This window comes from Cucurbita maxima, unplaced genomic scaffold, assembly GCF_002738345.1.
Source record: "Cucurbita maxima cultivar Rimu unplaced genomic scaffold, Cmax_1.0 Cma_Scf00002, whole genome shotgun sequence".
NCBI classification, from domain to species: domain Eukaryota; kingdom Viridiplantae; phylum Streptophyta; class Magnoliopsida; order Cucurbitales; family Cucurbitaceae; genus Cucurbita; species Cucurbita maxima.
In genome coordinates, this window is record NW_019272018.1 from 204,062 (window position 1) to 219,412 (window position 15,351).

The window sequence follows — 15,351 nt, forward strand, 5'->3', positions numbered from 1 at the left end:
ACCTAAAGTAAATAAAAAGTCTTAAAATACATGAGTGAAATACAATAACTCTAAATTGTAATCCGCCCAAAATTTATAATATGAAATTTCATTCTTCTTCAATGTGGCATGAATTGAAATATTTTTGGATAATTACAACAATATTTTTTTCACATCTTCATTGAAATATATTGTATGATTGATGTCTCTTGGTTCATATCAGGTTTTTTCCTACATAAGATGATCAATAATATGGGGTAAGGCCGGTTGTCTTCTAGTTAGAATTTCGAACAGGCTCTTTCTGGTAGACGAACTCATTTGACAATTGAAACAGAATTGAGCGACATCTAGCAGTTGTATCTAGTTCTTCTAACGAATGTCGACGAAGTGACGTAAGTATTCTTCGAGCAAGCAGTTGAATCGTTTTGTCTGTCCATTGGTTTGGGGATGGTAGCTCAAGGAAATGTTTAAAGTCGTTCCCAAGAAGGTGAATAACTCAGTTCAGAAGGTGCCAATGAATCTACCATCCCTATCGTTGATGATGCTCGACGGAATGCCCCATAACTTCACATTGTGTTTGAAAAATATTTGGGATGTTAGTTCGGCCAAGCATAATTTGGGGGTGGGAACGAACGTCACGTACTTTGAGAATCAGTCTATGATAACCAAGATGGTGTCATACTCCATGACTTTTGGGAGGTGTGTCATGAAGTCCAAAGACACACTTCCACCCCAAGGCCTTGTTGGCACAGGTAGAGGTTCCAAGAGTCTCGAGACTTTGACTTTCTCGATTTTGTTCTGTTGGTAGATGAGGCACGTCTTGGTGTACTGCATTATGCCGTCTCGCATATTTGGCTAGAAATACCCCTTTTTGATTAAGGCATAAGTTCGTTGCCACCTAGGGTGTCCGACCTATAAAGTATCATTACATTCTTGAATGAGTTTCTTCCTTAGTTCTCCTTGGGAAGTATAATCTGTTTCCCTTTTTCCTTAGAAGGTCTCCCTCGACCCAAAACTGTCGTGTCTTCCTAGCTTTGGCTGACGGGTCTCTATGTAAATGTTCTTTGATGATGTCGCGCATCGATCCATCGATCTTACTTGAGTGAATATGGGCTAACATGCACAGGGCCGCATGTTTGCCCTTCAGACTCAGCGCGTCGGTTACTTGGTTACTCCTCCCTGTCTTGTGTTCAAATTTGATGTCGAATTCAGCCAACGACTCTTGCCACCGAGCTTGTTTTGCCGTCAACTTCGGTTGATCGAAGAAGTGGCAAATGGCGTTGTTATTCGTTTTCACCATGAATTGTGATCTCAAGAGGTACTGTCTCCACTGCTAGCATTTCTTTTTCAGAGACAATGTACCTTATTTCTACATTATTGAGCTTCCAACTTTCATAAGCGATGGGGTGACCTTCTTGGATAAGGACACCGCCTAGGGCAAAGTCGGAAGCATCTGTCTCTATTTCAAATGGTTTAGAAACATCCATCAATCCGAGGACAGGTCCCCTCGTCATGGTTGCCTTCAGATCTTCGAAGGTCATTCGACATTCATTTGACCACGACTAAGGGTGGTCTTTCGTCAAAAGTTTTGTTAATGGGGCGGCTCATCGTGAAAATCCTTCAACGAACCGCCTATAATAGTTTGTCAATCCTAGGAAGGATGGTACATCGGATACGAAAGTAGAAATTTTTCATTCATGGATAGCTTTTATCTTGTCACTATCCATACCGATCTGTCCACAACTGATGACATGTCCAAGGAAGTTGATGCATGTTTGTGCGAAGGCACATTTTTTTTTCTTGACATACAACTAATTCTACCGCAGCTTGTCGAACACTATCTTCAGGTGCATCTTGTATTCCTCTAGGGTTGCATTGTATACAACTATGTCGTCGAGGTATACCACAATGATCTGATCCAGGTATTCGTGAAAAACCTAGTTTATGAACGTGCAAAACGTAGCTGGGGCGTTTGTCAGGCCAAAGAGCATTACCAGGAACTCAAAAGCCCCATATCTTGTTACGCATGTTGTCTTGGGCTCGTCCCCTTCGACGATACGTACTTGGTAGTACCCTGATCGTAAGTCCAGCTTCATAAAGTATTTGGCTCCGTGAAGCTGGTCAAGCAAGTCAGATATTATCAGCAGCAGGTATTTGTTGCATACGATCACCTTGTTTAAGACTCTATAATCTATACACAAACGCAACGTCTCATCCTTCTTTTTCTGAAACAGTACGGGGGCTCTGTAAGGTGCCTTTGCAAGGCGAATGAATCCTGCCGCCAACAACTCGTCTAGTTGTTTCCTCAATTCGGCTAGCTTAGAGGGAGCCATCCGATATGCGTTCTTCGCTAGGGGTTTAACCCTGGGGAGGAGTTCAATTTCATGATCGATGCCTCGACGAGGGTAATGGTTTTGGTAAGCTCTCTGGCATTATGTCGGCATAACTATCTAGTACATCCTTGTTTTCGCTCGGAATAGTTTCCTTAGTGGTCACTTCTTTCATCAAGAGTATAGCCATAAATGTTTGTTCTTCTCGTGTGAGTTCTCTTTTCAATTGTATGAAAGAGATCGTTCTAAGATTACCTAATTGTTTGATACTTGCAAGTATTACTGTGGGGTTGTGGTCGGTAATCACCAAGCATTTTGCTAATGGCATTGGGATAACTTTGTATTCTAGGAGGAAGTCCATCCTAAGTACCACGTCAAAGTCGTCCATACAAACCACGACAAGGTCTATTTCTCTTCACCAGACCCCTAATTTCAAGGGGACTCTTTTTTAGACTCCCATGATAGGCAAAGCCTCGGAGTTGACAACTTCCATTTTTCCGGGGTCATTTTCTACGGTGAGTCCCAATCTTTGGGCTTCTTGGTCGGCGATGAAGTTGTGGGTCGCACCTAAGTCTGTCAAAGTGCTCTTGCTCAGTCCTGAGTTTATTGTTGCGTCTATGAACATAAGCCCTTTCTCTATTATCTCCTTTGGTTTGTTCTTCTGTCGGAGAGCTGACAAGAATTTAAGCGCACCCATTCGGGGGTTGTCTTGATCTTCCCACTTGTCTTGCGTAGTCTCGTCTCTTGTGTCATTGCTCTCTTTAATGGACACTTTGAGTGCACTGAAAGAGGCCCGATGAGGACAGTAGGATAGTTTGTGGGGGTCTTTGCACTACAGGCATTATAAAGGTGCCGTCAGGTAGTTCTTTTGTGGGTAAGGTCCTTGAGATGTCCCTACTTGGTTATTCTGAGGAGGTCTATCTGCCCATCCATTTGGTTTTTCGTTACTTCCATTTGGCCTATTGGGGTCTTCGTTTCGATGACCCGATGGCTTATATGTTTTGCCCCTAGTGTTTGGGGTTGGAGTTGTTTTTCTTTGGAAACTCATTTCGCTTCCAAAGTCTAGGAGTCTTTTGACGCTGGCGATTGCGGTGGCCAGGTCTTGAACCTTTCTCTCGTATATTTTTGTTTTGGCCTGCGATTGCAACCCATTTATGAAGAGGAATACCTTGTTTTTCTCTGACGTGCCCCTGATATCCAGCATCAGGGTCGAGAACTATCTGACATATTCCCTTATGCTTTCCGTTTGTTTTAGTGCTATTAATTTTTCTCCACCTATGTATTCTACATTTTTGGGGAAGAAGTGGTCCCTCAACTCTCTCTTGAGATCTTCCCATGAGTCGATGGTGCATAATCCATTTTCAATGTCTTGCACCTTCGAACGCCACTAAAGCTTTGCATCGTCTATGAGATGCATCGTGGCTACTGTAACTTTTATGTTGTCGATACAAGCTGGTGTGGATTTGAAGTACTTTTTAACATCAAAGATAAAGTTCTCCAACTCTTTGGCGTCCCGGTTCCCTTTGAAGGCTCTAGGGTCTGGGAACTTCAACTTGTTGGATCCTGTATGAGTTTGTCCTACCGTGACGTTATCCACGGCTTTCATGGTCACCCCAATTCGAGTGTTCATCTCGGCCATCTTTTCTTGGATGGCATCGATCGTTGTTCTAAATTCGTCACCTAATCTATTAAACAACTTCATCATGGCATTTTGTCGCTCGTCAAATTTTTCGCTACGTCCGTCCTTGTGCGCGACAGAGCTATCAGGGCTACCAGCAGGTCTTGAGCTGCTTGTAGGAGGAACTCTTTCTTTGAGCGAATCCAGTCGAAACATTAGTTCTTTGATTGGCAACCCATCCAGGTGGTTGCCCATTGTGTCGATTTCTCTGACTTTTCCATTCAATTCCGTCACTTGTGCTTCCAAGAAGCGAATGGTGTAGGGACTTCTTTGAGAAACAACATTTCCTCCTCTATTAGAGTAAGTCGGCCGGCTTGTGATTTGGGTGTTGACTATGTCGTCGACATGGTTTTGGTCTTTACTATGTCACGGAGCTAACAAAACTCTGATACCACTTGTCACAATCGAACTTCGATGACAGCGGACTTGCGATTATGCGACACTCATTTCTCAGCAACAAGTGAGTTAAGCCTATTTGTTCTCGCGTCGCCTACAGCCAAGCAACATAAGCTCGAGCCTCTGGCCCCGGTTGAAGAAGAAAGTTTTAGAAAATGGGGCAGAGAGATTTTGAAAGAGAGTTTTGAAAGCAAGATTTGAGAAATTGAAATTGGTGTTATAGGAGAATGTAAGCAAAAGGCAACAACAACGGCTTACTGCATGTAACTTTCGTGTAGGGAGAAGTTGACAACTAGTCATATCCCCCTATAGTACATTTTGAGGCATTTCATGTCTGACGGGCCTAGACATGATTTTTCTGAAACGTCATTTTTCCTAGAAATACAAAAGTAAAACACTACAACATGAAAAGACAAAGGGTTTGGATTGTGATGGGCATGCAGCCATGGGCAACATGCCTTGGATGAGCATGACCGTGACACCATGCGTCAATCATCTTCTTCCTTCGATTCAGTCTAAAATTTCAAGATCTTTTATTAAAATACTTTTTATGTCCTTTGCATGATAATTCTTGTTACCGTCCATACTGATACCTTCTACAACATTATAGATCTAGTTTCTTATAAACGTAACAACCTTAATCCTCATAAGGCATGTTGGGTAATCGGCTTTCCCACTCAAGGAGTTAATCCTGAGAAGTTATGTGGGTAATTTTCACTGCAGTATTATACAGAAAATATGAAAATTCGGTCAGACACAAAACTTTGGCTAAATGTACTCCTAAGAAAAAAGTACTCCACACAAATGCATAGAGCACTTCTTAAACTTCCCTAATTAGTATATTCACAAATCCCTCAAAATCTTTGGCTAAATCATAAGGTTTGAGTTCTTCTTTCCGTGTTATTACAATAATAGTGTTGAGGATTGTTAGGAATGAGTAAGACGTTTGCTAATTTAAGGAATGTTCATTGGTTTATAAAGTAAAAGAATACATCTCTATTGGTGTGAGATGTTTTGGGAATCCCAAAGCTAAGACACAATCAACTCCTACAAATTAGCTATTTGAAAACAAATAGAAAACTACTGCCTATTAATTAGCTATAACGTTGTAGCCTAAATCACAAACTCCAACACCAATACCCAAAAGTAGTTTAGCTCCTGACTAGTCTTTGTTTGACCGATGATTGGTACTGTTTGCGACTTTTCACTCGTGTTCTAGGGCAATTGCGAAAAGCTGATTTATCTTTCTAATATCTTAATATTCCCTTAAGAATAGTTACAACACCGTACGTACGAGCTTAAAACAGAAACCCAAATCTGGAAGCACTAATAGGGTCGTTTGAAGCACGTGCATAAAGAAATGAGTCACAGACGATATTTTTTCGTTGTTATTGTGAGTTATGTTTAAATTTCGACACGTATAATCAACATCCAACACCCAAAACTGGTTTCGCTCTCGACTAGTTTTGGTTCGACCAACGTGGGGTATCATTGGTGGCTTTTTGCTCACGTTCTAGGACAGTTCTGAAAAACTATTCTCTTTCCAATATCTTAATATTCTCTTAGGAAATAATAGACTTGAATTTTGGAGAAACATATCAGCATTGTACGTACGGGGTTAATTCTAAAACCTTAATTGGGCAGTTTGAAGCACATGTGTGAAAAAACTAAGGTCGATATTTCTACGACGTTGTTTTGAGGAATGTTCAAATTCGATGATTTTGACATGTATGATTAGTACAACCAAAAGTAGTTTCACTCCCGACCAGTTTTTTGTCGACCGACATTTGAGTTCCATCGGTGGCTTTTCACTCGCGCTATAGGTAGTTTCAAAAAGCTTTTTTCTCTTTCCAATATCTTAATATTTCTTTAGGAATAATGCTTTGACTTGATTTTTGAAAAAAAGAGCCTATAACACTTTAGTACGGGCTAAAGATCGAAACTCTAATTGAGCTGTTTGAAGCACACCTGCGAAAGAACTGAGTAACGATCGATATTTTTTTCGATGTTGCTGTGAGAAAGTTTCTAATTTGAAGATTTTGACACATATGATCCGCAAGTTTTTGTTCGACAGGCATGAGAGTACCATTGACGGAATTTTGCTCATGTTCTAGGACAATTCTGAAAAGTTGTTTCCTCTTTCCAAAATATTCCCTTCAGAAAGAATATTAGGAATTGATTTTCAGAGACAAAAGGCGTACAACACTGTACGTATGGGCTTAAAACTGAAACCCTAATTTGATCGTTTAAAGGAGGCACGCGAAAAAAGTGAGTCAAGTTCGATATTTTTTTGACGTTATGAAGAATGTTCAAATTCAATGATTTCGACACGTATGATTAGTGGCTTGTCCAAAAGTGGTTTCTCTCTCAACCAATTTTTTCGATCGACGTTGGGGTACAATCAACGGCTTTTCGCTCGCATTCTATGACAGTTCAAAAACCTACTTTTTCTTTCCAGTATCAAAATATTCCCTTCAGAAATAGTACTGCGCTTGAATTTCAGAGATAAAAGAGCCTACAACACTATATATATTGGCTTAAAATCCTAACCTTAATTTGAACATCCTAATTAATTTGTTTGAATCATGAGTGCGAAAAATCTTAGTCACGGTCAATATTTTTCGACATTGTTGTGAGGAATTTTCATATTTGATGATTTTGACATGCATGATCAGCAACCAACACCCAAAAGCAGTTCGCTCTTGGCATCGGGTACAATTGGCAGCTTTTCGAACGACATCGGGTACCATTGGCAACTTTTCGTTAGTGTTCTAGGGCACTTCCAAAAAACTGTTTTTTCTTTCCAAAATATTCTCTTAGGAAATAGTACTAGGAGAAAAAGAGCCTACAACACATACATACCGACTTAAAATTGAAACACTAATTTTGAAACCCTAGTTGGGTCATTTGAAGCACGCGAGGGGAAAAACTAAGTTACGGTCGATATTTTTTCGATTTTTTTTGTCAAGAATTTTCAAACTCGATGATTTTTACACATATGATTGGTAACTAATGCATAAGAGTGGTTTCACTCACGACTAGTTTTCGTTCGACAAACGTCGAGGTACAATCGGTGTTTTTGTTCACGTTCTAAGGCAGTTCTATCAAGCTACTTTCTGTTTCCAAAATATTCTCTTAGGAAATATTATTGGGACTTGAATTTTAGAGAAAAAGAGCCTACAACACTGGCTCAAAACTGAAACCTTAATTTGGAAACCCTAGCTAAGTCGTTTGAAGCACGCGCACAAAAAAATGAGTCATTGTTGATATTTTTTCGACGTTGTGGAGAAGAATGTTCAAATTTGATAATTTTGACCCAAATAATTGGTAATCAACTTTCAAAATCGGTTTCAGTCTCGACCATTTTTGTTAGATCGATGTTAGGGTACCATCGGCAGATTTTCGTCGGTATTCTAGGGCAATTCTGAAAAGCTATTTTCTCTTTCCAATATCATATTATTCCCTCGTAGGACTTGAAATTTGGAGAAAAAGAGCCTATAACACTCTAAGTAGGGCTTAAAACGAAAACCCTAATTGAGATGTTTGAAGCACAATTGAGTCATGGTCGATATTTTGTAATGACCCGAGAAAACGAAAACGAAAAAAAAAAAAAGAAAAAGAATAAGAAAAAAGAACTGTCGCCGAGTTTTACGGACCCCACGCGAAACGACGGTCACACCTTGCTCAGCCTTCAACCCACGACTCCCAGAACCCATCGGAGTACCTGCAAACAGAGAAAGAGAAACAAAATATGAGAGAGAGAGATTTCGGATTAACATCGGCGAGTTTCCAATTTCTCCGACGAGCCTCAAACCGCCCAAAAACCGACACCAAATGATCAGTTACCACCACGAGAAGGATCCCTAACGAAAACACAATAACTCAAGGTACGTTTTGTGCCTTTTCGTAAGCGCCATCGTCGGTAACCGAGGTCAAAAATTGGGTTTTCCTAAACGTTCTTAGATCTGTGATTTTAGGAACTTTTAGGCCGCAAAACTTCCAGAAAAGAAAAAAGGACGACAAATAAAGAGAAAAAAAGAAGAAATAGGACCGAAATCGGCAATGGAGACGCCGCGGGAAGGAGAGAGAAAACTCGCCAGAAAATCTGCCGAAGTCGGGTAAGGAAGATGAGATCCACAGATCCGGGTCAACCCGAACCCAAAACCAGAAGAGCCAGCCCGATTCTTTCCTTCAACCTCTGCCTTCGGACAAGCCCAACTACAACGGCCCAAACCTCAATCCAGCTCAGAAGCTATGGTTCAGTTGAACCAACCCGAGACCAGACCCACAGTCCAATCGAACGGGCCTGCAACCCAAACACTTGTGGCCCAACCCAGTAAGTCGAGGCCCAACTATTAGTATTGGCCCAGTAGCCTTCTACAACCCGCAACCCGAACCGGACTGCGACCCGACGCTACCGTGCGACGCGGCTCGCCCTGCTTCTGCCACGTGTCACACAGTGGCGCAGGCGGTCCCTCGGCTCGAGCTCCCTCTGGTAACACTCCGACGGCTCCTTCGGCGGCTCCCAGTGGCTGTTCAGCTCGGCTCACCTGTTTTCAGCCCGGTTTCCACTGTTTTGATCCTCCCGAACCTATTTTCGGCCCCGATTAAGGTATCCGAGGCCATTTTAGAGTCATATTTCACATTTCTTGAATTATTGGTAAATTAATTGTGAAATACTAACGGAAAGTAGTAAACGGTGTGATAGGAAACGAACCACGGCAACGTAGGAAGCAGGTCTCACGGAATGGGAGCTTACGTTTAGCTAATTAGGGAGTACTTCGGCCAAGGCCAACTAAGTAAGTGGCCTTACTATAGGATAGGCTAAAGATTGTTTGAATGATGATGATGTGTGAGTATGACGTTGTGTTGTGATGTCTGTTGAGTGTACGCTATTTATGTTTCAATGTATGACGTACATATTATATTTGATGCACTTAATGGCTTCTATGATGAGTATGATGTATGCATGACGATGTTATTAACATGATGATGCTTTCCATGTTGAACATGCCTTATGATGTTGTTTGTCATATTGCATCATGTCGTTAGATTGACATAAGACACAACCCTAAGAATATGAAAAGGATATTAATGTAAATATCCACAAGCAAAGGTTACATAGTGTAACCAAGAGATGAGACTAGAGGGTTGTGTCAAAAGAGATGTATAATTGAACTTAGAGGGACCTCATGCATATTGTATGTTCATAAGCATAGGGCTACTTCCCCTAGAGATGATGAGCGAGTATGCGCACAGGTGCATGCACACAGATGAGGGTGTTCATGAGGTGCATGACACTATGGGGTTCTGCTGACCTCTGGACGTCGCTACAAATTAGCTTGACTAGAGGGTCCAAGGGGTGTGCGAGCGCCCTGGGGATTCACACTCGCACGTGTGAGTCGTGTGTAGGGAAGTACTACACATCCAATTTGTCCGAGACTGGAGACCACCCTTAAGATGATTAGAGATAGGTCTCTAATTCATGATTGCATGTGTTTGCATTAGCATGGCCCTCATAGTGGGGTCACTTACTGAGTATTTTGAAGAAATACAAAATACTCAAGTTGTGTGCCATATTGTTTTTCAGGTAAAGGCAAGGCTCCCATGTACGGTTGATGGTGGCAACGTGATTAGAGACTGTGGCACGTGTAGGATAGTTGCATATTTAAAATTACTAGACTTTGTCACGATAGGGTGCTTGCATTTCATTTATTTAAATTATTTAAATTGTAATTGTTTTTTATCTTATTTTAAACTCCAGTATGATGTTTGAAACACGAAAGTTTGACAGTGTTTTCTAATGTTTTAACGTATTTTGAAGTTTTAAAAATTTTCAGCTAATAAAGATGAGCATTCTTAGAGTTATATTCTGCATTATAGATGAGCATGAGACGTTAGTGGCGACTCTAGATATGTGAAAATTTAGGGTCGTTACATATTTATTCGATGTTGTTGTGAGAAATTTCAAATTTGATGATTTCAACACATATGGTCGACAACCAACACCCTAGAGTAGTTTTTCTCCTAGCCAGTTTTTGTTCGACCAACGTTGAGGTACCATCCGCGTCTTTTCGCTAGGTTCTTCTAAGGTAGTTCCAAAAAGTTGCTTTCTCTTTCCAATAACTTAATTTTCCCTTAGGAAATAATACTGAGACTTAAATTTTACAAGAAAAAAACTGATTTACGGTTGATATTTTTGTCATTATTGTGAGAAATATGCGTATTCAATGATTTCGAAACAGGGTATCATCGGCTGCTTTTCGTTCACATTCTAGGGCAATTTCGAAAAGCTACTCTCTCTTTTCAATACCTTAATGTTCTTTTAAGTAGTACTATTTTAAAGAAAAATAGCTGATAACGTGCAGTACGTACGGGTTTAAAATCGAAAACCCTAATTTAAAAACCCTTATTAAGTTGTTTGAAACACGCAAAAAAAAAAAAAAAAAAAAAAAAAAAATCTGAATCATAGTTGTAATTTTTGTCATTGTTGCAAGAATGTTCAACTTTTACATGTATGAAATTCAAAATTTATAATTAATATGTATGATGGTTGAAGAACACAAAACAAACACATTAAATGAAAGTTTAGCATAAGAGGCAATGTTTTTGGATTTTGTTTGTATAAGAAGAAATGAAGATACATAAATGTGTTGGATGCATAAGATGGAAAGAATTATTAGTATCTCAAAATATAAACACTTTAAATGTAAAAATTAAATTTAAAAATGGTAATAAATTAGTAATGGTTGAAGACAGATAAGCAGGACAATTAAATGATTATATTTATTTGGATTTACTCCATTTGTATCCCAAAATTGGCCTCATTTATGACATTTGACCTTCTTTGTTGCCATTGCTGTCCAATTACTCTTTTGCCACCCCCTTATCTGGCAATATATATGTTATATATTAATTTCTTTATTCAATTTTATTATTTTTTTTTTAATGAGATTTGTTTCATATTTTCTAATATTATAAAAACACATTATTACTATTATTATTATTATACATCAAATGAAAATGTGAGAATCTAAAAACTATATTCATGATGAGAAAAAGAGACATGAAATTATCTAAGAGAAGAAGGCATTGGACCATATGACATTCTCAGTATTATAACTATGATCTTCAAAACTCAAACCCATATCATCCCCTACAAACGCCATCCCATCCTGAGGGCTCGCCACTTCCATCACCCACGACGCCGTCTGCGGCGGCGGCGGCGGCAGCAGCCTTTTGAAACAGTCGATGCGTTTGCTGATGCCCTTCAGCGTCTCGTCAATGACCCAACTAAGGTCGTTCAAGTCCACCACGGATAGACCTTGCAACCATTCTGGTCCAGTCAGGATCTGGAACATCAACCGTGTCACCTCCTTCTCGCGATTTTCTTTCCTAATCTTCTTCAGCTGCTCCTCCGCTTTTGCGATCCGTTGGCGCAGAAATGTATCCTGGTTCACCTGCGATCCAAATAGACAATAATTGTGTTGAGAATGAGAACGCTTCGATAACATCTAAAAAATAATACTCCCATGCCATGTAAGAATGAAAAACAGAAGTGGGTTTTCGATTCCACTTCTGAATCTCATTCTTGTTCTGATACCATGTTAAGAATGAGAAACCGATGTAGACTTTCGATCCCACTTATATTTTAAGGATTTTCAATCTCACTACTAATAATTAACAAATAGATAGTCGGGCAACGAACCAAGGAATTTTACCATCTTCTTGCTTTGCTCCATTTCGGGCATGTTCTTGAACTGAGAGAGAACGCGTTGGACGCCGAGAGCGGAGGGCCAAAGCTCGGGCGGAGAATCATACGGGCTGAACACGATTGCGCAAGCTTGGATCCCACAAAGAGTGGTTAATTCACTCAACTTCTTCAAAAGACCTTTCTTCCTCTTCTTGTAGGTGGCCTTTCTTGCAGAGTCGTTCACAATGTAAGCCAACTTCACCTTCTTCCTTGCCATCTTCTTCTTCCTTCTTGTCCTTTCAATAATAATCTTAATTAATGCACACTCGGCCATCATGTTGTTGCTTTATATATGCATCACTTTTTCAACAAATTTATTGCATTTTCTGTAATCACACCCATTGCTCGTTACCAAATCATCTCAATTAATTGGTGTCAAATATTTATATCAACAAATCATTTAAGCTTTTATTTAAATAAATAATTGTGTTGCTATTAAAATTTAATACAAATAAATAAGTTTTTTTTTATTTAAAATATATTATGTATACATATATTTTAAATTTTAGGTTTTTAGTTTAATAATTATTTTCATTTTATTAACTTAAATTATTAAAATAATTTCCAATAATTAAACTTTTATTCATGAGTAAATATATTATGTATAATATATTTTAAAATTTAGGTTTTTTTGTTTAATAATTATTATTAACTTAAATTATTAAAATAATTTCAAATAATTAAACTTTTATTCATGAGTAAATATATTTTAAATTTTAGGTTTTTAGGTTTTTAGTTTAATAATTATTTTCATTTTATTAGGTCAAATTATTAAAATAATTTCAAATAATTATATATTTTAAATTTTAGTTTTTTTTTATTTTAATAATTATTTTTAAATAAATAAATTTAATAAAATTATAAAAACTTTTAATAGTAAATAATTAGTAATAAATTATACTTCTTATATTTTAAAAACCAAATATTATCATAGTTTCATTATGTCAATATTTTTCTAATGGTTTCAACTTTGTAATAGACCATATTATATCCTTAAATTGTATAATTATGATAAAGTATTAATAAAACAATAATAATAATTTAGAAATAACGTGTATTTTTTAAAATAATAATAATAATAATAAAGTGTTAATTTATCACACATATTTCATGAAATTCATTAATTATAATGATTATCCTTACCATAAATTAATAATAATGGTAGTTAATTGATTAAATATATATTAATTAATGAATTAATATTTTCGTAATTGATTTGATAATATATGTTTACGCTTGTTTTATGAAATTAATCCTAAAATATATTATTTAAGTACATTAATTAGATTAAATTAAATTAAATTCATCAAATAGAAACAAAAGAATTTTAAATAAACATTTAATTATAATTATTAAAAACAAATATATGTACTAAATAATCATAAAGAGAGAAGAGGAGAGAGAAAGTGAGGGTGGACATAAAATGTAACTGACTTTTTTTATTATTATAATAAAGTCGTAAATGAATTAATTAAGAAAGATAAAGTCTTCTTCTAAAATATTTCAAAAATACTTATATGTTCATATAACTAAAACAATTACAATAGAAAACAAATGACAGTGAATTTTTTATAAAATAAAGAAAATTAAAATAATGTACTCAACTACCGTAAGGAATACAAAATAACATGAATGCTACTGTCATAGCTTCAGTCCTATGGCCATCATGGCCATATCTGTTAAAATATTATCTCTACCCTAATAGAGAGTAAGTCTAATAATGGTATGAGCGTATTTATATTTATGATTTAAGTATCTTAGAATAAAGATAACTATATATTTTAAGAAAGAGATCTATGTATTTTAGTAAAAAAAATTAGATTTGTTAGGAGTAAATAGGGTAGGCTCTAGTATATCCCTCCACCCCACCTAGGTTTTCATCCCAAGAAATACGTAGTAGTATTCTACAAAGTGTCTTGTATTATATTTTCGATTGGTCTTAATAAAGAGTGCGAGTGTTTCCCACAGAGAGTTGTGCTCAACAATCTGGTATTAGAGTGAGGTTAGTATAAGTTGTCTAATCTCTTGAAATTCTTAGTATGCTCTGTGATTGTAGCTCTGACTAATCTTCCACATCAAAAACGAATTCTTGAGATTATTAGTGAGTGAATTTCTTTGTGTCATGAGCTGTCTGTGACTCTGCAAGTCTTTTGTCGAAAAAGCTTGTTTGGTATTACTGAGGTATTGTCAACACGATGGGTCATTTCCAAATCGTTGGAGAAATAAAGAAACTCAACAACAACTACTACAACACATGGGCAACATGCATGATGTCCTATTTACAAAGACAGGACCTTTGGGAGGTCGTTGACGGGAGTGAAACTATGCCACCAGAGGAGAATTCTAACAGCACCTTGCGCAAAAGAAGAATCAAAGCAGGCAAAGCAATGTTTGCCTTGAAAACCACAATCGAAAAAGAGATGCTATAGCATATTTGGGATGACAAGACACCAAAAGAAGCATGGGACACGTTCGTGCTGCTGTTCTCAATGAAGAACGATACAAGGCTATAACTTCTCAATGACATGACGATTGCTCAGTACTTCCCAAGGTCAAGTCAGACTGCTGGAAGATTACTGAACTAGACCCAAAGTCCGCCATTGGAGAATCTCGAATGAAGAGAATCATTATCCACGGATTGCGACTAGAATATAGAAGCTTTGTTATTGTTGTACAAGGATGACCTGCTCAACCATCACTTGTAGAGTTCAAACATTTGTCAACCAACCAAGAAGTCATGGCTAAACAAATAGGAGGCATCACATTTAAGGAAGAAGAAACACTATACACAAGTAAAAGTTGGAGCAACAAGAAGTCGTTACCAAACGTGATACAAAAATAGTGACAAAAGAAGAAGCCATCAAGGAACTGTACAACCTGAGAGAGCTCAAAAGAATGATAACAAGAGTTCTCAAGGAAAGAGATTTGAAGGTAAGTGCTACAGCTGCATGAAGAAGGGTCACACGTCCAGCGATTGTTGGTCCAAGAAAAAATTTGTCGAAAGCAATGTGGCAACCAACAATATAGAGATTGAGAAGGAATGGGATGCAGAGGCAATATATGTCATAGAAGAAAACGAGCTAGCGTTCATGGCAATTATGAGAGAACATATTGATTATGAGGACGACTGGAACATTGATTCAGGATACTTAAACCACATGATTGACGATCAGAGTGGTGCAATGGAAGAGGGGTGACCCTCAAAGAATGAAGTA

General features: G+C 37.8%; 1 protein-coding gene across 1 annotated transcript; it reads right to left on the bottom strand.

Annotated features, from left to right (window-relative positions):
• Nucleotides 1-11,459: 11,459 nt before the first annotated feature.
• On the bottom strand, nt 11,460-12,359 carry LOC111496692 (agamous-like MADS-box protein AGL80). Its single transcript, XM_023147171.1, has 2 exons — nt 12,105-12,359; nt 11,460-11,843 (listed from the first exon to the last, which is right to left on the bottom strand). Exons 1-2 carry the CDS (start codon nt 12,351-12,353, stop codon nt 11,460-11,462), a joined length of 633 nt encoding a protein of 210 aa, XP_023002939.1. The 5' UTR covers nt 12,354-12,359.
• Nucleotides 12,360-15,351: the final 2,992 nt, after the last annotated feature.